General features: G+C 35.6%; 3 protein-coding genes across 4 annotated transcripts; all 3 read left to right on the forward strand.

Annotated features, from left to right (window-relative positions):
• Positions 1-866: 866 nt before the first annotated feature.
• Positions 867-2,674, forward strand: LOC131934699 (uncharacterized). The gene is made up of 2 exons (XM_059290778.1): positions 867-973; positions 1,419-2,674. Exons 1-2 carry the CDS (start codon positions 868-870, stop codon positions 2,651-2,653), a joined length of 1,341 nt encoding a protein of 446 aa, XP_059146761.1. The 5' UTR covers position 867; the 3' UTR covers positions 2,654-2,674.
• A 7,166-nt stretch (positions 2,675-9,840) lies between these two features.
• LOC131934711 (uncharacterized) lies at positions 9,841-12,256 on the forward strand. The gene is made up of 4 exons (XM_059290798.1): positions 9,841-10,082; positions 10,480-10,548; positions 10,854-10,919; positions 11,189-12,256. The coding sequence occupies exons 2-4, from the start codon at positions 10,491-10,493 to the stop codon at positions 12,106-12,108; spliced, it is 1,044 nt and encodes a 347-aa protein (XP_059146781.1). The 5' UTR covers positions 9,841-10,082; positions 10,480-10,490; the 3' UTR covers positions 12,109-12,256.
• An 11,184-nt stretch (positions 12,257-23,440) lies between these two features.
• LOC131934723 (uncharacterized) lies at positions 23,441-24,754 on the forward strand. Of its 2 annotated transcripts, none has more exons than XM_059290841.1 (2): positions 23,441-23,466; positions 24,056-24,754. In XM_059290841.1, exon 2 carries the CDS (start codon positions 24,067-24,069, stop codon positions 24,628-24,630), a length of 564 nt encoding a protein of 187 aa, XP_059146824.1. In that variant the 5' UTR covers positions 23,441-23,466; positions 24,056-24,066; the 3' UTR covers positions 24,631-24,754. The 2 variants fall into 2 exon arrangements, with proteins under 2 accessions (XP_059146824.1, XP_059146823.1); XM_059290840.1 differs by having other exon boundaries at positions 24,065-24,754.
• The last annotated feature ends 561 nt before the right edge of the window (positions 24,755-25,315 follow it).

The raw sequence follows: 25,315 nt of genomic DNA on the forward strand, positions 1-25,315 counted from the left end.
TTTTCGACCTCACGGTACAACGAAGACCATTGGCCGGATAAACACATTGTCAGACACTGGTATAAGCAATAATCCAAGTTAATTATAAAAGAAATTTATGCACATCATTGTGTCAAATGTGTTTTGCAAATGTATTGCCGCACGTTATTCGCAGGTCAGCCTCTCCTCAGTCGGCCTTGTCCCAACATATTGTGTGTTGTTGGCTTTTTGTGTCAATGTCGGCCTTTGAACCTTGTCGGCTTTCTGTTTTGGTCCAATGATTTGTTATGTAATTAGCGCGATAAAAGTGGGCAGTAAAGGAGATTGAACTAATCATAACTATTGTTGCAAGGAGTTGAGGGCAGCAAGTCAGAAGAACTTACCATTTCACGGTAATATAATGTTAGTATTTAAAAAAAAAACACGATGAAAACCGAGGGCGCTGGAACATTCCATAAAATGCTATTATGCTTAACATAATTACGATCTTCAAACTTCATACTAAATATTTGTAGATGAATTATAAAAACTACCATGCAAATACAACCTACTAAAATTACATTACATTTAGTTAATCCTAAGTTAATTTGAAGGGCTCAGTGGAAAAAGTACTTAAGTTACATTTTTTCAAAAATGAGTTAAGACCGGTATATTATTTGATTACCTCCCCTTAACCATCCCTGTAAATTTGGGCCATGGAAAGAGTACCGAAGTAGCTTAATTTGAATACTCTGCATCAGCTGTTTTGGTAAAATTTTGAAGAAAAAGTTCTTAAGTGCTGATCTTTAGGGGAAAAAGTTCTTAACTGTTACCAACCAATCACTAAATTACTGCCAGCCAATAAGAATGCACCAAAAAGGCACACCCTTCCTGTTACTTTCTACAACAATGGCTGACAACGTAGTTGAGAAAAGTGAAAACAAAACTGGGAAAAAAAGAAAATCTACACCAAATAAATGGTCAAAGACTGCAATAAAGCGTGCCAAAGCTTCAGGTATGTTGTTTATTGAGTAATCAAAATAATAAAATTAAAGATAGCTATGTATACTAATTTCTATTTAAAAATAACATTCACTTTGTACTTTACTTTCTTATCATGCCATGCTATGATTTCGGCTTTCATGCTGTACTGTACTGTTATCACTGCAGAATTTCGGCGATTTGAGGACTATATTATTAATATTATGTAAAATCTAGATCTAGTCTGTTTTAAATTATACGTTTATTAGCCTTAGGTACCTTTCTATTGAATTAAACAGCTCTCAGTTCTATTTTAAATAGTAAGCCCTATCTAAAATGTGATTTTTTTTTAATTTATAGAATCTAGATCTAATTACTAGATCTAGTATTAGCCTATCTATACTATTAGTATTACACCCTCTTCACCTCACTCATATTATGTTGTAACCTAATGAAAAATGTAAACTTTATATTTGCAGGCGATGCTCACAAAAACCATGTTGGAAAGGATGTTGATGAAAGGAGCCAGCACTATGTGGACTGCAGGTGCAAATGCCTAGAGAAGTTTAACGATGGAGAAAGGAGTAATATTTTAAAAGAATTTAATGAGCTTGCCGAACATGAGAAACAAAACATTTATTTAAGGGGTTGCATTTCTGTAAAAGAAGAAAACACTATCAGGCGAAAGCAGAGTCAGGCAGCCCCCAAAACATTCCGTAGCAGCTACAGCTACACAATAAAAGAAACTGGCTCACCTATACCTGTGTGCAAAAATGCTTTTTGTGCTCTGCATGGTATTAAGGAATCACGCCTGAAGAAAAAAGTCCTGAACTTTGAAGACCCCCTACAAGACTTAAGAGGAAAGCATGGCCATCACAAAAAACTTAATGATGAGATTCGCCAAGCAATCCGTCAACATATTTCTTCATTTCCTGCAAGAGAAAGCCACTATTCTCGAGCAGACAATAGAAAAAGGATCTACCTAACCTCTGACCTTAACATTTCTGAGATGTTTAGGTTGTTTTTGGAACAACACCCAGACATGAACACTATGGCCAAAGAATGGATCTATAGAGATATTTTGAACTTTGAATTTAATATTAGTTTTGGGTTTCCACGCACAGATATATGTGACACGTGTGAAAAATTTAATGCTGATATTAAATCTGCCACTGTCAACAGAAATAATGATTTGGTTTTCAAACTAAGAACTGAACATGAAGTTCACAAAAGAAAAGGGGATGCCTTCTATGAGCAGATAAGAGAGGATAAGCATCTTGCTCTTTCTACTAATGATACTAAAGTCATAGCTATGGATTTCCAAAAGAACCTGCCTCTACCTGTTACTGGGATTGGCCAGGAGTACTACAAAAGACAGCTGGCTGTGCATAACCTTGGCATTCATGATGTTTGCTCTGGAAATGCTTCGATGTACATTTATGCAGAAAATTTTGCTAACAAAGGACCCAATGAGGTTCTTTCATGTCTGGAACACTATATAGAAGAATTGCCGGAGTCGATAAGAAAACTGGTCATTTTCACAGATAATTGTTTTTCTCAAAGCAAAAACCGATACATTGTTGCTTTTTTGCAAAATTTATGTAATACTAAACTGACTGAAGTTGTTATTAAGTACCCAATTCCTGGTCACAGCAGAATGCCATGTGACAGAGACTTTGGCAGAATTGAAAAAAAAAAAATTAAAAACAGATAAGTGTTATAAGCCTTCTGACCTGGTAAATCTTATTGCCAAATCAAGCATTAATAATTCATGGAAAATTGTGTATGTTGAACATCCATTTACTGACAATTTGGAAATGGACAGTAGACCTGTTGTCAGGGTTAAAGATTTTAAATCTAGCCTGGACAAAGTCATTAAAGCGCCAGAGGGTATTGCCAGTCTCAGAGGGATTTTATTTGAAAGGCTGAAGAACCCTGTTGGCAGAAGCTCAATGACTGGCCCTCTTACTTTCACTTTAAATTTATTAAAAAGGGGAAAATCACTGAACACCTTAAAATCAGCTATTCAAGATTGCCCTTTGGCATTCAACGGCTTTCTTCCAATAAAGAAAGCAAAATTTGATGACATTATGTCACTTTTGTCCCATGTCCATCTTCCAGAGAGTGTAACTTTTTACACTTCCCTCAAACCTTTAGAAATGTCTACAGAAGAGGATGAGCAAGCTGATGATTTTGAATAGGACATTTAATTTAATTTTGTATAAATAATTATTGAGGTAAATAGTGTTACCATCAAGATTATAAATAATTATTACATCACATTTGTTTTACTATTTCTGTTGACTCTGTATATACCAATAATTTAAATTCATTTTGTGTTTATACCTTTTTTGTTTAAAATTTGAATGGAAATAAACATTTTGACATAATCATAAACAGAATCTTGTCAAAGTGTGTTTATCGTTAAAGAATATTACTATTTGCCATTAGATGTTTACTTTAAAGGCAGTCTTTTAATAAAATGATTTCCAGTTGGTATTATTCAAATGGTAGCTGTAGATAGATCCATCTTATGTAACCTACACTAATAGGCAGATGATCACTGATGAACTTAACACTGGCAACAGAAATGTTATCTACCTATTATTTAAACATCATACTAACAGCTGCTTGAATTATAAATAAACAGGGTGTGAGTAGGGGACTATTATTGACTGACAAAACATTTATGGGTGCAAAACATTGCTAGTAAATTTAAAAATTAAGTTGAAAATAAAAATTCAGGGCAAAAAGTACCTAAGTGCAAAACCTCTTATTTATCACAAAATCATTATTTTTTACAAAACAAGTATAAAACTTGGTTCAGATATCTAGCAGTGTGTGCTGTATATAAAAAAAAATGTTACAGTTAAGTAAAATGAATAAAAGGTATTTCAGCTTCAATTTAAAAACTTTGACCTCATTTTTCTCAAAACTCTCAAAATACACTTAAGTACTTTTTCCACTGAGCCCTTCATTTGCACTCTCTGAATATTTAATACACAAAAGTATTAACAAATTCAATGCAAATATATATTTGTGACTTATTTTTCTTTTTACTTTCTCGTATATAGGAAGTATAGAGAAAGTCTAATTCACTTTGAAGTAGATCGTAGCATCAGGGTTGTACTGCAGTGCACGAATATTTGTAGCATTGAACTCTTGATAGGTCTGACTGGTCTTTCGAGAGTGGCTTGTCTCTTGTATGGTAAGAATGGTCTGTTGAGAGAGGTATGTGTCTATTGTCTGTTATGTGAGGCTGGTCCATTGTATGTTACGACTGGTCTGTTGAGAAAGGCTGGTGTCTTGTATGGTAAGAATGATCTGTTTAGAGAGGCTTGTCTGTTGAGAGTTACTGGTGGCTTAAAAGATTAGACACGTTTGTTAGAATATTTGTGGTGTCCTGTATGGTAAGATTGGTCATTTAAGAGAGTTTGGTCTTTTGTATGTTACGACTGGTCTGTTGTGAAAGGCTGGTCTGTTGAAAGATGCTGATGTCTTGTATGGTAGACTGGTCTGTTGAGAGAGGCTTGTCTGTTGAGAGGTTGGTCTGTTGAGAGAGGCTGATCTGTTGAAAGAGGCTGGTATGTCGAGAGAGGCTGGTCTGGTAAGAGAAGCTGGTATGTTGAAAAATGTAGGTCTGTCGAGAGAGGCAGGTATGTTGAGAGAGGCTGATCTGTTAAGAGAGGCTAATCTGTTGAAAGAGGCTGATCTGTTAAGAGAGGCTGGTCTGTTGAGCAGAGGCGTAGCGAAGGGGGGGCAGGGGGGTACATATGTCCCTGGGCGCCGACCTTAGGGGGCGCCAAAATGGGTTGGAAAAACAAATTAAAATCTCATTTTAGCTGCATTTTAGCTTTATTTATATAAAAAAATATGACGGGGGGGGGGGGTGCAAATCGAAAGTTCGAGGGGGGGGGGGTGCAAATAGAAAATTGACAGGTTGATCGGGCGCCAAATTGAAAGTTTGTCCCCGGGCGCCGGGAAGAGTCGCTACGCCTCTGCTGTTGAGAGAGGCTAGTATGTTGAGAGAATCTGGTCTATTGAGAGAGGCTGGTCTGTTGAGAGAGGCTAATCTGTTGAGAGAGCCTGGTCTGTTGAGAGAGGCTGGTCTGTTATGTGTTAAGACTGGTGTGTTGAGAGAGGCTGGTCTGTTGAGTAAGATTGGTGTGTTGAGAGATGCTGGTCAGTTGAGAGAGGCTGATGTCTTGTATGGCAAGACTGGTCTATTGAGAGAGGATGTTCTGTTGAGAGAGGCTAATCTGTTGAGAGAGCCTGGTCTGTTGAGAGAGGCTGGTCTGTTATGTGGTAAGACTGGTGTGTTGAGAGAGACTGGTCTGTTGAGAGTGGCTGGTCTATTGAGAGAAGCTGGTATGTTGTGAAATGGTGGTCTGTCGAGAGAGGCTGGTATGTTGAGAGAGGCTGATCTGTTAAGAGAGGCTGGTCTGTTGAGAGAGGCTGGTCTGTCGAGACAGACTGGAATGTTGAGAGAGGCTGATCTTTTAAGAGAGGCTGGTCTGTTGAAAGAGGCTGGTCTGTTGAGAGAATCCGGTCTGTTTAGAGAGGCTGGTCTGTTGAGAAAGGCTAATCTGTTGAGAGAGGCTGGTCTGTTCAGAGAGGCTGGTCTGTTATGTGGTAAGACTGATGTGTTGAGAGAGGCTGGTCTGTTGAGAGAGGCTGGTATGTTGAGTAAGACTGGTGTGTTGAGAGAGGCTGGTCTGTTAAGAGAGGCTGGAATGTTGAGAGAGGCTGGTATGTTGAGAGAGGCTGATATGTTGAGAGAGGCGTGTATGTAGAAGATAGTCTGGTATGGTGAGAGGTTGATCTATTTGAGAGGCTGATCTGTTGTGAGAGGCTGGTATGTTGAGAAAGGCTGGTATGTTAGTAGTATAGTAGGTCCCCTTTGGGTCGAAAGAGGAGGAGGAGGCGAGGGGGAGGAGGAGGAGGAGGCGGAGGAGGAGGAGGAGTGATTGATTATTTTGACCGTTATTGATTGATTTTTGCCCACCTGTTGCATATTTTGACCGTTATTGATTGATTTTTGCCCACCTGTTGCATATTTTGACCGTTATTGATTGATTTTCGACCACCTGTTGATTTTTGTCCCTGTTTTTTTGACCAACTATTGATTTTTTAGCCCGTTGTTGATTGTTCATTAACCAACTGTTGATTATTTTGACTAGTAGGTTATTGTTTTGATCGGTATGTTGACCACTTGACCACTTGTTGACCAAAACGATTATCATAGAGGAGGAGGAGGTTATTGTTTTGAATGTTCTTGTTGTTCGTTACTAACAGCAGGTACTTCAATACACACTTCAATACACACAAGACGCGCAATAGTTCACATTTTATCCCTCTTTTTGGTCCTATTATCTTTAATTGAACAAATGTGACACATATAGCCCATACGTTGTTAAATAAATGCAGTTTCTTTATTTCCCATACACACGTAATAGCGGGAAAATCAAACAGCCAGGACAATTTATTTTTTCAGCTAGGTTATAAATAGAATTTCGTAGTACCTGACTAAATGGCCATTTTGAAAACATTTTAATTCGCAGCTAAAGTTAGAGTTTAAGTTTGCTGTTGATGTCTTAGTTTATAATTCTTTATAATAAAGGTCTATATTTATGGCTGTATTATGTATGTGTATTAATAGTTATTTACTAAGTGGTGATCTACATTTAGTTATGATAAGAATAAGACTAGTTAAGAGTGTAAAAATAATTTCATAAATACATTTAAATACATTTAACCCATTTAACTATTTATATAACTAGCCTATAGTTTTTACATACAATTTAGAAACTGTCCGTACAATGTTCTTGTCCTTCAATTGATTAAGTTTTATTCTTCTAGTTGTAATTTTAGTTTTATAATTAAATAGAGACAATGAATAAAAGGCAAGTGTTCACTCAGCAGCTCATATGCGACCATTGAAGATGTAGGACTTGACAAAATTATGTGTTCGAGACTGAATTTGCAACAAACTGACTGATAGCGAAAGTGAAGGCGTTGAAATTTACGGCCAATTTTAACCGTATCTCTGATCTTAATATTAAAGTTTCAGTGTGAAAAGTTACTTGGTTGGGAATGTTTTTACTTTAACCACGAATCATATCATACTGCTGAGGAATGTAGTATTCTCGTCGTTCGAATGGGCAAACACTATGGGCCTACTTTATTTAAATGTAATTTAAAGGGTGGGGGTGGAGAGAGACTTGCCTGAAGGGGAGATTTACAGCCCCCATATCCACCCCCCCCCCCGAAGAAATGCTTCAAAGAAACAGTGTTCTTTCTTAATAATAAATAACGTAAAGCATTACCGTAACTTATGTTTTCTAGTTTTGAGTATTGATGATCCATATGCCAGAAGGGATGATACAGCTTACAATTATAATACATAAATAATTATTAAAATATTTAGCCTTTATAAAATAGTTGCAACAAACCATTATAGCTCCGAGGTACACATTAAACAGCTTACGGACCCATTATCGAAGCAATTACATTTAACATTAATTCAATAATTAATAGTAGACACACTGGTTAACATAAAATTGAATACAACACACAATCGTCAGTAGATTTAAAATGTGGCAATTAAAACTTGTGGTATCGACGCCCAAGAAAAAATTCGAGTACTATTATCAATAACGTAAGTATTAGATTATGCAAAATTAATTAATAAAAACAATTTATAATTTGTAGATAGTTTTTATATCTGGCATTTACTTAGCAAATTATCCTAATTTGCAATCAAAATTTGAGTAGTTATAACTTGATAAATATTGTTCGTGCCTTTTTATCGATACTATAAAATTAATAAAAAGAAGCAATCATTTGTAGCAGACGTTCTCACTTCCTTGGTCGCCCGATTTGTTTTAGGAGCTGCTTTCAACTCTCGGGTTAGTCCGATTTAAAAATAAAATTCATAGCAGATCTTACAGTCTTATCTGAGTAATAGATTCTACTGATCAGTTTGGTAAACATTTAAATAATTGTATCAATTTATCGGGCCCAAATACATTTATGATTTTAAATATCTAGATCTAGCTAGAATTAAAGAATAATCTAATCTAGATCTAGAATCTAGATCTAGATCTAGAATCTAGTTCTAGATCCAGAATCTAGATCTAGATTCTAGACTTTCTATATCTAGATCTAGAATCTAGTACTATCTAGTCTAGAACTCTTGATATAATCTAGAGTGTAGATCTAAATCTAGATTCTAGATTATCTAGATCTAGTCTAGATCTAGATCTTAAGGGACTAGTCTAGAATCCAGATCTAGATTCTAGATCTAAATCTAGATCTAGATTTAGATATCTAGATTCTACTTATAACTTTTCAGTGTTCTAGATCAAGGCCCACATCTACACATCTACATCTAGCTCATCTAGTTTCTAGATCCAGCTATTCTAGATCTAGATTTCTAGACTTAGACTATAGAACTAGATCTATAACTACAGTACAGAGTATATATATCTAGATACTTAAGTCTTTAATACAAGTTAAGAGTAAAGAGTAGATCTAGAATTTAGTACTTTACTCAAGCTAAGTAGATCTAGATCTATTAGGATGATATAATCTAGATCAGAAGTAGTAGATCTATATTAATTATGTAGTATAATAATATATCATGATAATCTAGATCTGGACAAGATAATAGATCACTAGAAAAATCTAGATCTATTGAAAATCTATTCTATATCTATTCTAATCATCTAATGATATAGATCTACATGTAGATTCTATTATTATATATGGATCTAGAAATCTAGTCTAGACTCTAGATTAGATCTAGAGTCTAGATTCTAGATCTATACAACTTCCAGACAGTGTTTCTTCCAGACTTTTTTTTACCGGGGGGGGGGGGGGGGGACTTGAAATTTTCGGGGGGGGGGGGGGGGGGGCAATGCGAAGAGATGCCTGGAAGAAACTGGTTTCAGAACTGCATCCAATTTAGAACTTCTGTCTAAGAATGTTGGGTCATATAAAAGAGTGCAGGTAAAAATTATGATGCAGAATTCGACCAATAATTATACAATAAAAAATAAAGCAAAGAAAATAGATTCTAAACATGGCACAAAGTAAATTTAAGTAAATTAGCCTATAACAAATAATAGTAGGTGTATCATTTTTAAAGTTTTAAAGTATTCAGTATGAAGTATAATGAAGTCTAAACCACCTAACCAAATGTTTGGTACTAATAGGTCATTTTACAGTGTAGTATTTTAGCCTAATTTGTTATTGCATGTTAATGCATTAATAAGTATAAACATCATTGGGCATTTATAGAGGTATTTTCAATTTTTGTGTCAATTTTTTGTTTCAACAATTAACTATGCTATAGAGCTATTCATAAGTAGATCTACAAAAAATATGAATATTGAAGGACAAATTGATTCTCTTTCAAAAGTTAATCTTCATACATTTTATTTAGGCCTGAGAATAAATATGAAATACTAACCATTTTTATGTGACGACTGTTATTGCATGCACATGCTCTATGCTATTTTTATGTTCATAATAGTTCAAAGTTAAATGTTATAACTGATTTTTATTAAACTCATTAAAGATACAGGCTAATTAGGTAACTTATTTGCTGTAATAACTACGGAACAAGATTCTTCGGATACATATTTTTATTTGAAATGTGTTTTAACTTGATCTGAAATTTTGGGCATGGGGATATTCTAAACTAATTGGATTAGGCAATGTATCCACAGAAGCTGTTAAACATTCACATTGTGTATAATACTTGTTTAAATAAGTTACAGTTTCTGCAAACTTAGTGTAGATGTTTTATTTGCTTTTTCCAATGTTTAAATAAAGTACTTTATATAGTTATTAAACATAGTAGAGGAAAATTAACAGCCAACATGCTTATATGGATATTAAGACTATATTGTTTAGAAAACAGTGCAATTAAACTGAATATTGCTTAGCTGAGAATCAGTTGAAATATTTTTTCTAGGTTAACACTTCTGACTATTGAGAAAATAAATTATCTTTTGAAAATTAAACAATGATCTAACTTTATTCATCAAAATAATTAGATACTTTTGTTTTCAAGGTTTAGTGGACACTTGTGAGTGACAGCTAGTGAATATCCCAACATTTGTATCAAAATTAATCAGGTAATTTATTATGTAAGCTGCAATTGTAAGGTCTTATTTTCCAATATAACTCATTCTTCAAAAAAATAAATATTTGAAAATCACATTTAATTAAAACTATTAACATGTTTACCAGAAGCTAATATCAAATAAATAGTAAGCTGATTACCATAGGTGCTATGTTTATAGCCAAAAAACTATCGTGTTTTGTTATCTGTGGTATAAATTGTATGTGTTTTTTCAGTACTTAGAAGAAACAAATCTATTTTAAGTCACAATATGTTTCTAGTACTAGAGAAATGTTTATATGCAGATGTAAAACTAATTCTACAAATTCTTATTTGTTTACATTTTTTATTAGTACACTTATAAAACCTAGTTACTATGTTATATTAATGATCTACAATCATATCTACAGTAAAGCAGACCATGAAAACCCCAAACAAAGTGAGAAAAAGAAAATTGGAGCCATCAAGTACACCTGAAGGTAGAGTCAGATACATGATAAATCATTCTTTTAACCAAATCTTTAAGTAACTTTATTTTGCTAAATTAAAAACTATTATGCCACTTTTAAAAGTACAGATGATTTAAAAATCTGTTCCTTAATAACCTACATGTGTTATCTATAAGTGTAATAGTAAATGCTAAATATCCAATTATTATATATCTGACAATGAACTTTGAGAGGATATTAATCAAGCTATAAGATTTTATCTCAGTAATGCCACATTTCCTGTCACTGTAATTATCAAGTAATGTATGTGTTATTTTCTTATTATTTTATTTTAGATGTGCCATACTGTGAGAGCCCAAGTAAAGTTTCCAAAAGTGACCAAACAGGTGTCTTTATTCCAGGTGAGATATGACAAACATAAGACAACTCTAGTCTAAACAATTATAAATCTGTGCTAGTGATAACATTTAGATGACTTTACTATTAGTAATTTTATAGTTCATTAGATGAAGGAGATAGTAAAAGTTTAATTTATATCTATATCAGATTGCTAAATCAAGTGTTAGTGTAAGCATAGTATAGCTAATCAAAATAATAATATGTGCATTTTATATCAGTGTTTAAATTGTTTAGGCTGTTTAAATAATTTTGTTTTCCCCTATTCCTGTAGGGAATCATGAAGCTGAGATGTGCTATGGAGGAGAAGCTGATCTACACAAACATGTTACTGGCTGTAAGAAGAATCCAGGTCACAAAGCTTTTATACCTCTTAAAGATTTCAACATAAATTGTCTCCCTTCACGTTACCATGACGACGAGCTCATGTCTGAGACAATCAAAACATTGGCAGCCCTAACTGTCCAGGTAAAGACTAAATTCACCAGTCTAGAGAGACCAGAGTTTTACCCAGGCACTCAAGTTCCATATCCATGTTATAATGACAGAGGAAGTCACGTGATGAGGTTAGGGACGGGGAGGGTGGAAGGTGTGTACAAGTACACAGAGAGTGATAGAAAAACTTGTCGTTGTGCCAAGTGTCAAGTCTCTGCCACACCCAGCAAAGTGTGGGGGAAGGTTTATGTGTTGACAGCCACACACGTGGTGTTTGATGACAGTGAGGCGAGACAGACCAGGTGTGTTTTAGGTTTTGATGACAATAAAAGTCCAGTTGTCAGTCTTGATGGCTGGGAGGTGGAGATGGCAGACATTGAGGGAGACATGTGTGAGTTGAGTTATGTGACATGTGACTTAGAGTTGGTTGATGAACTGGACAAGATGTATCAGCGCTTTGATGGTCTATGTTGGGAAGTAAGCAACAAATACGAGAGATTTGTTGATGTGGACAAGTTGACCGTTATAGTGTCACATCCTCATGGCTGTCCTAAACAGGTCTCTGTAGGACAATGGACACACAAACATGAGAGGGATGATGGACGGTATTACTGGACCAGTTACTGGTACACAACATGTACATGTCCTGGCTCCAGTGGAGCGCCTGTCTACAGGCTGGGATTTGGCAGGTGGTTGTATCACCATCCCCACAGTGGATCAAACTCTGAAGGAAATTATAGTGGGGAGTGGAGGTACTGATGTAACTGTTAGTTCTCTCCCCTGGTCTACACAATGTAAACAAACAAAATGGCGGAACCTTTCCCGTCATTAAACTGTTTGTGTAAAGACTTGCCTATGTTGTAAATATTTTATAACATGTAAATGATTAAAAGAAATGTTTTGATTGTTTTAAACCGGGTAATCTATCGCTTTAGCGTAATCAATTCGGCCGTCACTAGTAATGTAGGGATAAGGTAACTAATAAATATGGCTTAAATATGGATATATTTTTGCAAATTTTACTAAAATACTAAAGATAATTGAATATTAAACCACATTTAAGGTTTAAATCAATAAAAATGTCAGGAAATTAAAGTTTAACAACGATGTTACAGATACTAAATTTGCTATTAAAAAATAGCGGCCATCTTAAGAAAATATTATTTTGAGTCATTTCCCTTTAATTTCTATTTGTATGGAAATGTATTGATGTTTGCTGTTAAATAGGTTAGTCTTGTGTTTAAATACAAAGCATGCGTTTTTTTTTTTAATTCTGCCCTTTAAACAATTTAATTGACTGACAATAAACATCAGTTCTATAATTAAAAATTATTATTATGAGATGCAATTTTTATACATTAAGATACTCCCTATTTTTATAGAGCTACCACTACATATCTAATGTTTATTTAAATATTAGTTTGAGTTCATTCTTATTGTTTGTGTTATTGTTTGTTTCCTATTTTCATTTAATATTTTCATGCTTTTTTCCTTTAATTAGTGATTTAATCACAAATGACGTCCCGCTTTTGACCTCTCTTCACCTTAACCCCCCCCCCCCCCCACCCCCATTTTTGCCGTCACGAAATAGTCGTAATGTCGAAAATTACCTTTTTGCCCTGTCTATTAAAAAGTCAAGCCATAATTCTAATGAAAAATATTTCTAGCATTTTTGTATTAGGCGAAATACACAACGTTTCACGTTTCTTACCCCTCCCACTTCCCGCGTAAAACGTCGTCTCAAAACCAGTTACTCCACCCCTTAAGTGTGCGATGTCATCAGAGGCGTGGCAACCGATTCCTGCGCCCGGGGCGGACTATACATTTTTGCGCCCCTCTCCCATTCTATGTATAGTTATTCCTGTCTTTGAAAAAGCGCCCCCCCCCCCCTTTTTTTAAAAAAAAAGCCCCAGCCCCCAAAGTAAATAAAAAAAAATAAATTACTATTCAATTAGATTTTCTATTTCGCTGCCACAAAATTGATATAGGAAAAGCCTTGAAGTCATTTATTTTCGTAACTTTAACTGTATGTTATTTTTAATACTTCATCTTAAAATGAGCTTTTAAATTATTTTTTCTACCCCTTTTGGCGCCCCATTAGGGTCGGCGCCCGGGGCGGTCGCCCCACCCGCCCTCCCCTAACTACGCCACTGGATGTCATTTATGGTAGATGTCAAGTCCTATATACATTTTGAATAACCTTTGTTGTCAAAATGTTGATACCAAATACCCAAAATGAGTTATATGGGGTTGCCCATAAACGATGTCACATATGCAATGCTAATGTGACGTCAACTTACGCAGGGTGGTCGGGGGGGGGATGTGTGACGTCTATTTTGGAATCTTCTATAAAGTTGTGCTCAGTGAAAAATGGGGAACATAAAGCGTTCGTTTTCATGCATACATTTGTTCATAACTATTGCATGCATGTTGTACTAAGCGGTGTTAAACAACCTCAGCACATCATCCCCGCCAAAAAGGACCTGCCACTAAATGCCTACCGACGAAAATAGGCAGCACTATATTGACTCCAAATGAAACAACTTCTGACAACAAGGCTCAAACCAAGTAGCTCCTGGCAACAATATTCGACAAGTATTGACTAGCAGGTAAAATGGGACAAATCGAAAATTGAAAGTTTGTCGCCTCTGGGGGGTGACACCATTAAGTGCCGCACCGGGTGACACTCGACCTCGCTACGCCACTGAGCTAATGTAAAGCCACAGCTCAGTATAGGCTTGAATTTAACATAAAATAGTGTTAGCAGTGGACAGCCTCTAAGACTGTGCATTAGGAGTACGGCCGTCGGCAAAACGCCAGAGTCCGACGATACCTGTACATCAATTTTGTCTTTTATGAAGTGCGGAGCACCTTTAAGACCTGAGCTTGGCCCCTGTTGACACCACCACTAGCGCCGCTTATGTTCACATATTAATCACACGTTTTGCGTGGAGCTTAATGGACAGACGTTTATAGGTGGGACCGGGAGCCTAAATGCATTTACCGAAGCCGCTGTATCACGGGCATTTTAGAGCCGAACGTCTCAGGGCAGCAGGTTGCAGAAATTAAAAGCACGTGAATTTGTATAGTAGAGGGAGAACATCATGCCACTGTAATAAATTAAACACCAAAATAATTCACCGAACTAAAGTTATTTAGATCTATTCTTCAGGCTAAACGTCGTTAAAGTCTCATCGCCATAGTGATTTAGGGCCTGTTTTGATTTTCTTTTAATTACGCGGTATCTTTCTTAAACATTAGCCTAATGACAAATGACGTCACGCGCGCCGCGAACTTTGTGACGTTGTGCTTAGTGGGGGATGAAACGGCGTGGTTGAGAAAAAAGACGTATTTCTTTTTTTTTTAACAGACGAATAAGTGATAGATTCTAATTTTCCTACGAACTATACGTTGATCTAGTTTTTTTTCTAGAGTGGGATATCACTATATTGTGATGGGCGATTTATATATAATCTCAATATATTCTGATCTACTACTATTCATACGGCAACTACTATACTCGTGAGGAGGACGGGAATCACTCTTATGTTCCGCAGACACTAAGTAACAATGTCAACAACTTAGTTTATGAAATAACATGAACTTAATTAACACACACTTATAGATCATTTTCACAATAACTAATAATACATCCGTCTTCTACTATATCTAACCCCCAACTAACTTCACTGCTGCGTCTTACGTCATCGGTACATTGTCGCACCATGCTCACGTCACACTCACGCCACACATATTTTATTGAACACGCGCACAATACTCTCGCACCAAATCGTCTACCGTCAAGTTCGTACCGTCCTTAGTAACCTCTACTCGTCTAGTCTAATTCTATATATCTACGCTATGACACATATAGTGGGTGTTTTTTTTTTTTTTTTTTTTGGTAATAATGGATGGTGGGGAGGGGTAAACATTGACTACTGAAGAAATCAAAAACTGATGAGAGCAGAAGGCAAAGAAAAACAAAAACCATGTGGTATTCAAATGTAACTAATTAAAATTTGAACCTATTTTAAAAAACACAATAATCTTAATTCAGAAAAAGTGTAGGCCTAAGACTAATGTCTACAGACAAAATAAACAACTAGACTTAATTAAATGGATCGCCCATAAATGACGTCATACTTTTCCCGACAATTTCCCTCTCACCCAATAGTTACTAAAAGCAAGATGATGATTTAATATCATATCGCAGTTCTACTATGCCCGAACCTTTAATCACAATTTCTAACGAAAACGAATATATTCTTCATCATTTTTGAAAAAAATATTTTACACCGTCCCATATTTTGAGTCCAACGTCATTTATGAGGAATATGGACGACCTAATAATTGACAAGTTAAGGGGTCATCCATAAATGACGTCACGCTTTTTAAATACGATTTTTACCTCCCCCCCTCCCCTCCGTCACACGTCGTCACAAAAAGTCAGACCCCCCCCCTAAAATGACGTCACACATCAGCCTACAACCCCCCCCCCCACCCCTCTCAAAATTGCAGTTGATTTTTTTTAAAACATCGATATTTTTCCAAAATCTTGTCTGAAATATGTCAAAATATAGTATTTTAATCAATTCCTATTATAATTTATTAAAACTGTTTTTTTAAAAAAGCTAAATAATGTCTAAAATTCGTTTTCTAACTTTTCTTATCTATAAAGCAAAAGTGTGACGTAGCACCATCCGACCCCCCCCCCCCCTCCCCGTCATCACACATCGTCACAAAATTACCGACCCCCCCACTCCCCCCTACGATTGTGACGTCATTTATGGACGACCCCTAATCAGTACAAAAGGGTTTAGTAAATGTTGGACCTCCCAAAATTTTTTGAGATCTTGGATGTACATACATACATAGCCTTCATTTCACTTGAAAATGAAATTAAAGATAAGAAGACGGCCCTCTGTATTACTTATATTAAACAAGACAGGTATGTATATTAAACAACAAAGTCAACACAATATACATACGAATAGACATTTTTATCCAGGGAAACTACTCTAAATTTTATTTGGAAAGATGGCCGCTGTTTTTTTTCTACTAATATTTATCTCAAACACCTAGTTTAAAGTTAGTTTCATGTTATTTAAATTGTTTTGGTCACTGTTTGTTATTTTAAATCAATTATCTGTGATATTTTGTAAAATGTGACTTAAATAAACTTATTTAAACAAATATATTCATCAGCTACCTCTCCCGCACATTACTATTGCAGCCGAATTGATTACGCTAAAACGATAGATTACCTTAAACCGTTTAACCGTTGTAATTTGCATCTACCATAATGTATTTTACGCACTTTACATGTTTAATATTGTAAATATTTTGTGATTAACAAATGTCGGCAACATGTAAAATGTTGTTCTAATCTTACCATGAATTGTATCTGTACATATTTCATTTCGTGCTCTTCTTATTTGTTTACAAAATTATTACATACTAGAAAATAAATGCCCATAATAAAACTTATTTGTTTTGTTGTTAATTTCATTTTTATAGACTAATTAAATCAGCAAATTGATATCAAACAACTTTTTCATACTGATGTTGGTATTATCGTCATGCTGTCGGCGGTTTTAAAACATTCCAAATTCATTGTAACGACAAGGCCGACATGTAGCCTATATATGGATAAATAATGTCTAGTTATGATCTACTTCAATGAAGTGAAGTTCAAATAAACTTAACTGTTACCAGACACAACCGTTAAGATCTACATCTTGTGTTGTCCTACTCCAATAAAAAAGTTAAGTGAGATCGGAGTTTGTCGCTCTGATAGACTGAACCTTCTGTAAACGTTTTCTTTATTCTTATTTCTTCAAAATACTTTTATTAACTGGTGATAGAGCACTCGCATGTTGAAATGTAAGTCTCTCGTTTCTGAGTCCATCCAGCTCTAATGGGTACCTGAGTAAAATCGGGAAATATAAACGCGTCTGTGACCACACACTTGATTCAAATGTCAGGTTAAAAGAAATATTTTAACTCTATATCATCAGCTAGATTGACCTCACATTTTAAAGATACCGTTACTTCTTTCGCTTTTATGGCAAACGTTGGTAAATATTTGGAAAATTTAAAACCATGGTTAATGCACAAAACCAACGGTTCAAAATGAGCTCGCAAAACACTTAAAGATTATACAGACATGTATTATTTTGAAGTTTATTTTAGATCTATTGTAATTTATGTTATATAAATCAAAGTAATTACAAGCTTTACTGGTAAAATTTTTATGTCGGGTATATTTTTACCGTAAAAATATACCCGACATTTTATCCGACAAGTGCAAGTTGCAAGTGCAAGGAAAACTTTTACGGTCAAGGGGAAGCAACAATGAAAATGTTTTAAACCTATAGATTTTCATGATTATGTTTCTTTTTTTAACATGTTCCAACCAATAATAAATGGAAGCAAAATATATTTCTTTTGTAATAGGAGAAATGTTTTTCACAGCATTTTTCTACTTTCAATACATGACAACATATTAAAGAAAATCTCGCGATAATAAAAACCATATAAAACAGTAAAATATATATTTAAGGAACTTATTGAAGCACTTAAGTCCTATAAATATAAGGAAGACTGTTTTATATTGTCGAATCTACATTTCTCCTAAACCGTCATCTGTGTATTGCTAGTTAGATAAAAGCTCTTTATATTTTACTCATTTAAATTTAAAAGAGCAATATGTAATTCATTACACTAATTTGCAAGATAAAGCCATCTACGTTAAAATTAGGAAAACGATTTTCGTAATGTTTCTGTTTTGAAATACTTGTATCTTTAGAGAAAATTTATTGTGTAAAATAACGAAACAGCTGTTACGTTTGGCTAATTTTATAAATTAATGAAGAATTTTAAAATCCACGAAGTTTTAAATAGAATTGAATCAAATTCAGAATGAATTATAATGTAATTACTAATTCTTTCTAAAAATGGTTTCAATATGGAACGTTTCACAGAATTATTCGACCTGCTTCTAGATTTAGTCTTGCGATCAGAATTTTTTTTTTTAATTTCTAGAACATCGATTGTTGTGACACAATAAAAGGGAAGCTGCTATATGCGTAAATATAAATCTCTAAATTACTTACAAGCTGTTGCTCGCAAACTGTTAAATAGTAGACGAACCTATCTAATCCAGTATAGGCCACTGTATATTATCCATTAACTACAACCCTACCCATAATTGCTGCTCTAGCTGTACCATCCACTATCATTCACTACACAAGACTTTCTTCTCCTCGACTATACCTGACTTAAAATGTAGACATTATCAGAATTATCTTTACTGTTTGTGACACAATGTAACATGTAGTATAACCAGGCCGTTGCTTACCTTCGCCTTTAGCCAGTCAGAACGGTCTAATCAGCAATGAGAGGACCAGCCGTAGCCAATCATTGGTAAAGACAGCTAGGTAGGCCTACGTGTCTTGACATTGTTTTACGCTAAGTCATAAAGAATGTTAATATATTAAGTGCAGGTTGTAGAGGTAAAATGTCCTATCAGTTTAAAAATTATTTGCAGACAGCTCAATATAACAGAGTGCATTTAAAAAACATGTTAAATCTCTCTATACTCAAGAAACGAAGTTATTAACCGCCATAGTAATATATGGACTTTCATATAGTGTATAGCAATGGTTACATTATATAATGTCTTCTTGACTTGTGTAATGTTTTGTTTATTTTTGGTCATTAAGTATTAGTGCATTTGGCCTTTAGTTTACGCGTGTTAATTAACTCTGCATGGACAAAGTTTCAATGGTCAAAGGGAAGTAACAATAAAAATAGTTTTCATGCAATAGAATTTTATGGTTGTCTTTCTAATTGGTAAATTCAGAACAATAATATTTTTTGCAAACGTTATCGTAAACATGAATAGAAGCAATACCAAAAGAGATGGTACACTATCAGCACCAAAGAATACGACAAATCGTGTAGTTAAAACCTTACAGAAAGAGTCTTCAAGTGGCTATTAATACAATAGTGCCAAGCTGGGTACAAGGAGACATGTTATTGTACACGGTATCAAGTGCCCATACCGTTTGGTTTCTTTGAGACAAAACAATGGATTTTTAAGTTTACAACTGAAATTTAAAACAAAACTTGAACACATTTTTCTCTGTCGCCCACGAATTAAGCTTAATGTTCAGGCCAGCCTAAGAAGATTTACAGGCCTGCTAGGGGATTCAAGACAATATTCATCAACATGCAGACAATAGACACAGCTCTATCAGAAAGAGTCGTTAGACACGATTTGAAACATTCATATATTTATAATATCTTCTACTTAAAACAAAATAAGACCGACTCTGTGTGTTAGTATTACATTCACTGTCGCTCTGCTAGTTTGAACATAACTTTATGACAGATAGTTTCACTTACACTCTCTGTCTTCTAATATCATCTATACAACATATCTAAGATTAAACTAACTGTAAACCAGTGTCCGCTTGCTGCATCTCCCACATACAATATTTACAGACGAATACAACTTTTGTTTATCTTAAGCTTATCTTATCCCATACACTCTCTGCCTGCTAGTATCACATACACTGTCTGTCTGCTAGTATCACGTTTATGAATCCAACGAATATAGTATACAATTAGTTTTACGCAACCCCCAATGGACTAAACTAAAAATATAATTCAAAGTTAGTCGGTATTTAACATGTAGTCAAGTCAATGCATGTGATCGGTCACCTTCATTTGGTTTCTTTGCGAAATATGGTGATAACGCCACCCATCTGTTTATCCTGTGTACACACCCGTCATCGCTAGTCGCATGGACCCCATTGTTCACGTTATAAGGAGAGCAACTAGCATTGTCTTATGGCGTTTCACGTTGTACCGGCGGATGATGATGCCGGCGGCTTTTGATTTCGTTTTCTGAGGGTTGTTTCATCTGGTTGACATAAAAGGAGCTATGAAAACAGTTGTGACTGCATTTCGCTATATTTTGGTGTTGATTCTTAGAATTAAAGAAACTCCCGTAAACTTCAGTCACTTGGACCTGATGGTTATCTTATAAGGATAGCAACTAGTATCGTCTCTTGAACATTTCACCTTATTTCATGCCTTTTTTCGATGGTTTTCAAGATAGGCGCTATGCAGTAACATATTTTGCGATATTAGTATATTTTATGCTTGTCGACCTAATGGTTTGTAGGCCTTAGGGTATATCGGTCTTATGGTCTGTCTGCCTTTTGGCTATCGGCCTTTTGTCCATGTCGGCCTTTAGTCTTGTCGGACTTATGGATGTCGGCCTTTTGTCTCAAACTTATTTTCTTTACATAAGCTCGACTTCTACAGTTAGCTATAATAGGACATAATTACTTAAGCTCCATATTAGCTAGTATCACCTACACTCTCTGTAAGATACTATCATCTAAACAATAACCTACACTTTCTCAGAGAGTATCACCTACACTATAAGCCCGATAGTATCGGCTTCAATCTCTTTCTGCTAGTATTACCTACTCGGCTACACTCTCTGTCTGCTATTAACTTCTACAGCTTTTGTTTGGAAACATAACCTATTCTCCAATGCTACTATTAGTACTATCGCCTCCATAGTGTCTTCTTGTATTAACAACACTTTCCGCAAGAAGAAAAATGTTTGGAAATAAACCTCCATGTTTCTAAATTTGTTCATTTTCTTTCAATAAGATAGACTTAAGTAGCAATTTCTGTGTTCCATTTAAAAAACTAAGTACTACAATATGATTCAATTGCAAAGCCGAATCTAGTTACGATTTAAGTATGGAGGGGTGTTATGTGGCTAGGTGTAGTGTGGCTGGGTCTAGTGTGGCTGGGTGTAGTGTGGCTGGGTGTAGTGTGGCTGGGTGTAGTGTGGCTGGGTGTAGTGTGGCTGGGTGTAGTGTGGCTGGGTGTAGTGTGGCTGGGTGTAGTGTGGCTGGGTGTAATGTAGCTGGGTGTAGTGTGCCTGTGTGTAGTGTGGCTGGGTTTAGTGTGGCTGGGTGTATTGTGGCTGGGTGTAATGTGGCTGGGTGTAGTGTGGCTGGGTGTAGTGTGGCTGGGTGTAGTGTGGCTGTGTGTAGTGTGGCTGGGTGTAGTGTGGCTGGGTGTATTGTGGCTGGGTGTAATGTGGCTGGGTGTAGTGTGGCGGGTGTAGTGTGGCTGGGTGTATTGTGGCTGTGTGTAATGTGGCTGGGTGTAGTGTGGCTGGGTGTAGTGTGGCTGGGTTTAGTGTGGCTGGGTGTATTGTGGCTGTGTGTAATGTGGCTGGGTGTAGTGTGGCTTTGTGTAGTGTGGCTGGGTGTAGTGTGGCTGGGTGTAGTGTGGCTGGGTGTAGTGTGGCTGGGTTTAGTGTGGCTGGGTGTAGTGTGGCTGGGTGTAGTGTGGCTGGGTGTAGTGTGGCTGGGTGTAGTGTGGTTGGGTGTAGTGTGGCTGAATGTAGTGTGGCTGGGTGTAGTGTGGCTGGTTGTAGTGACCGGTTTTATTGCTGTCCCACTAGCTTCTTATATGCAGATGTGAGTGAAGAATATTAACGCTAGCTAATATGGCTATAAACTCTATAGTTAGAAACAGTACTTTAATTACGCCCATCAGAACGGTTGATCTTTGTGAAGCACTAGAGACAGTGTCCTTTGATAAAATATATTGTTTTATCGTGCGCACACAATCTTTATAATGTTTATGTAATGGCCTGATTGCCCTAGCGGTTTAATTCGATATAAAATGTTATATTCGGTATTTTATCTTTGCGTGTCAATTTTTGTTTATCATTTGCATAGCATTGTGTCAGCTACTATTAAATATGTATCGACAACAAACTCATGTAAACATTTTAAATTAGATTTTTAAAAAACCTAATCTAACACGTATAGATAATTTAATGATGGCGCTTTGAGGTCACCTAGTACTTTAAGAAGATGACAGTTTCTCCTGATGGTAAGACACACTGGCAGAACAAGCTATCGAAACATAGTCGAAGAATAGTTGCAGTAACAAAACACAAATATAACCTACAACTAAGGCTTAGTAATTCCCCAAAAAGTCGATTGATATAATACTAATTGATACATTATATTTTTTCCTATTTGTCCCTGTCTGTTACTCTGTGTATCTTATACGTAGTCGTCAAGTTCTGTAAAGAGTAAAGTCCAAACTTAACTGTCACTTTTATGATGTGTTTTTTTTTATCTTATCAAATGGTTCTGTTCTTGTTTTAATGAACAAGGTTATGTTTGGGCTGAACTAAAAATCGGAATTTTCGGATCACATAGTAAGAGTATATTGTTATCTTTACTAATGTGAAGATGGAGAAAAAAAGAGAGAGATAATCAAGTGGCAGATTGGCACAAATTTCATTATCAGTTTTAGAGATTCCGTTAATTTTCCTAAGAGACCCCACACCTCTGTTTCCCGAAGTTTCTTTTTCTAGAATATTTTGCAGTCTCTGGCTAAGGAGAATTGATTTTAGGACTATTCGGGTGCTATCCCTCCCAACTATTTTCTTAAATAATTATTTTAGTCTTATACTTAACCAACGATTTCTCCTATGTTGCATTTAGGTGCATTAAAGAAAGAAAAAAAAGGTATTTCCGTTTGGTGATGTTGTCTCTAAGTTGAAACGTGTGTGTTTGATTTAGTTTTTATATACTGTCAGTTATAGATAGAGAATGGCGCTCCAATACTTCTTATTTTAAACTAATGACATTCACAGATATTCTATTCGTAAAACGACCAAGGAAAAGATAATTACAGAACATCTAGTAACCAATAACGTCTTCCTTGTGGCCATCAGTTGGATGGAGAGAGATGACAGTAAGGTAGACGGGCATACGGACAGAGATACTGTTGAAATGACTTGCAATTGGACAGACTAAAAGACCTATAGACGGACAGACACACATATATTGTGCATTACATAATAGCTTATTACATAAGCCCTATTGATCGATTTACTTACTTATTCGATTATCATTTGCATAAACTCCTCCCAAGCTGTCACATCAAAAAACTGGTATAAATAGCTGTCAAATCAGGAAAGCTTATTGATTGTATATTTTCCTATATTAACTTATGTTTTATTTATTTCTGCATTCTAGATCTGCAAAAAGTGTTGAGGTATGTTAATGTTAGTCAACTTAGGTAATGGCAATTTGTTTATAAAACGTAAATTACTGCTTTATGTTGTTTATTTTATTAAGACTACTTATCTTGTTGTATAACTGTAATAAGAAAAGTAGAAATTTAAATTACAAGCAATTATTTTGTTTCTGTATAGGCCTACATTGTTCGTATTACTAGAATTAGGATAAGCTTAATAATCAATTAATTGTTTTATTAGGGTAAAAATTTAGTAAGACTAAAAGCGTTAAAGTTTCAGCCCCAGCTTAAATAATGGTTGTAGTATAATTTTGAAACATCTTATTGGACACGGTCTTCAAGACATTACACGATACAAAGCATATAAAGGCCAAACTGGGTGTTATAGAAAAGCAATATCGATTCAAAATCTATTTTCATGTTAATTTTTTAGAAGAGTAAAGTCATGCTAAAGATATTCCAGCCAAACCGTCATTTGAACTATAAACAAACTTCATTTTTTTTTTAATATGTTTTACTTATATATGTAATATTCCTCATTTCAAATATGGCAATATTATTTATAATAAAGTCATTTTTTTCCATTTTTCAATATTCTTAAACAAAGTTCTTTCAGGAATGGGCATCTGTATTGAATTCAAAGTACTCGCTGCGCTACTTTTTGTTGCTGGTGTGGAACCAGATTGTCGAGATGTAGACTGGAGCGTTTCCTTTAAGAGGGCTGTTCTGTCAGAGTGTGATCGATGGGGATACATGATTGCCAGTTTATGTAGAAGTCCAGTAGACCGATCTGCTGATCATATTGACAGACTGGAACGTGTTAGATGCTGCAATAAGCGATTTCCATTGACAGATTTCGATGAATATGTTTTTGAAAATTGGTGGCATACTATGAGCAGAGATTCTACTTGGTCATTGTGTCGAGATGGGTATTTCCTCACTGGTCTGTTTAGGACGAACATAGGGTCACGTCTCAGCAACATCAAGGATGGACGCTGCATAAGACCGCTTAACCATCCTTCTAGGTATGGACACTGCGAGGATGTTGACATCTCGGATTGTTTTGAGCAGGCTAAGTGTTGCTCTTGCCCAGAGGACAGCTTTATTGCTGGTCTGTATCGTGGTGATTGTAACGACCTGCGATGTTTGGACAAGATACGTTGCTGCAAGTGGGCTGACTAACCTCATTAAACAAAAAGATCAATGATCGAAAGCAGAAGCAATATGTTTTTGGGTTCAATAAATGAAAATGTACACATACATACATGGCAAATGGACTGACCATTAATAAATTATTAAAACTTCATTGCTTTAAAAAGTTGTCTTTATCTATACTCTGTGAAAAACCTATCTGTAAAGGACCACAACCTGTTTAGTAATCAGCACATACACGGCAATACACAACTTAAACACAATCAACTAAAACCAAAACACACCAAAAAAAGTAAAGAAACACAAACGCAAACACAAACACAAAACCAAACGCAAACACAAGCCCAAAGAAAACACAAACACAAACGCAAACAAAAAAACCAAAACAAACCATATCCAAGCATAAACTCAATTACAAACGCAAACTCAACCCAAATACAAATAAAACACAAACGCAAACCTAAACGTGCTCACAGTCTAGCCCGGGGTACCAAATCGCACCATGCTGGGGCGCCGGCGGAATCACCTGTTTCAGCTTAGTAAACAACTGTAGAACCCCAAAGAACTTAGGCGCCATAGCGAACACGGGATGGCCCAGGGAGTGCCAAATAGCACCTAGTCGGGGTGCCGTAGGACGCCCAAATTCGATTCACTTAAAGACTATAATAACCTTTTTTTTCCATAGTCTATCACACTGTTTAAAACGAAATTATGC

The sequence above is a fragment of the Physella acuta genome, unplaced genomic scaffold, assembly GCF_028476545.2.
Source record: "Physella acuta isolate Inbredline_101_S28 unplaced genomic scaffold, ASM2847654v3 ptg000116l, whole genome shotgun sequence".
NCBI classification, from domain to species: Eukaryota; Metazoa; Mollusca; class Gastropoda; family Physidae; genus Physella; species Physella acuta.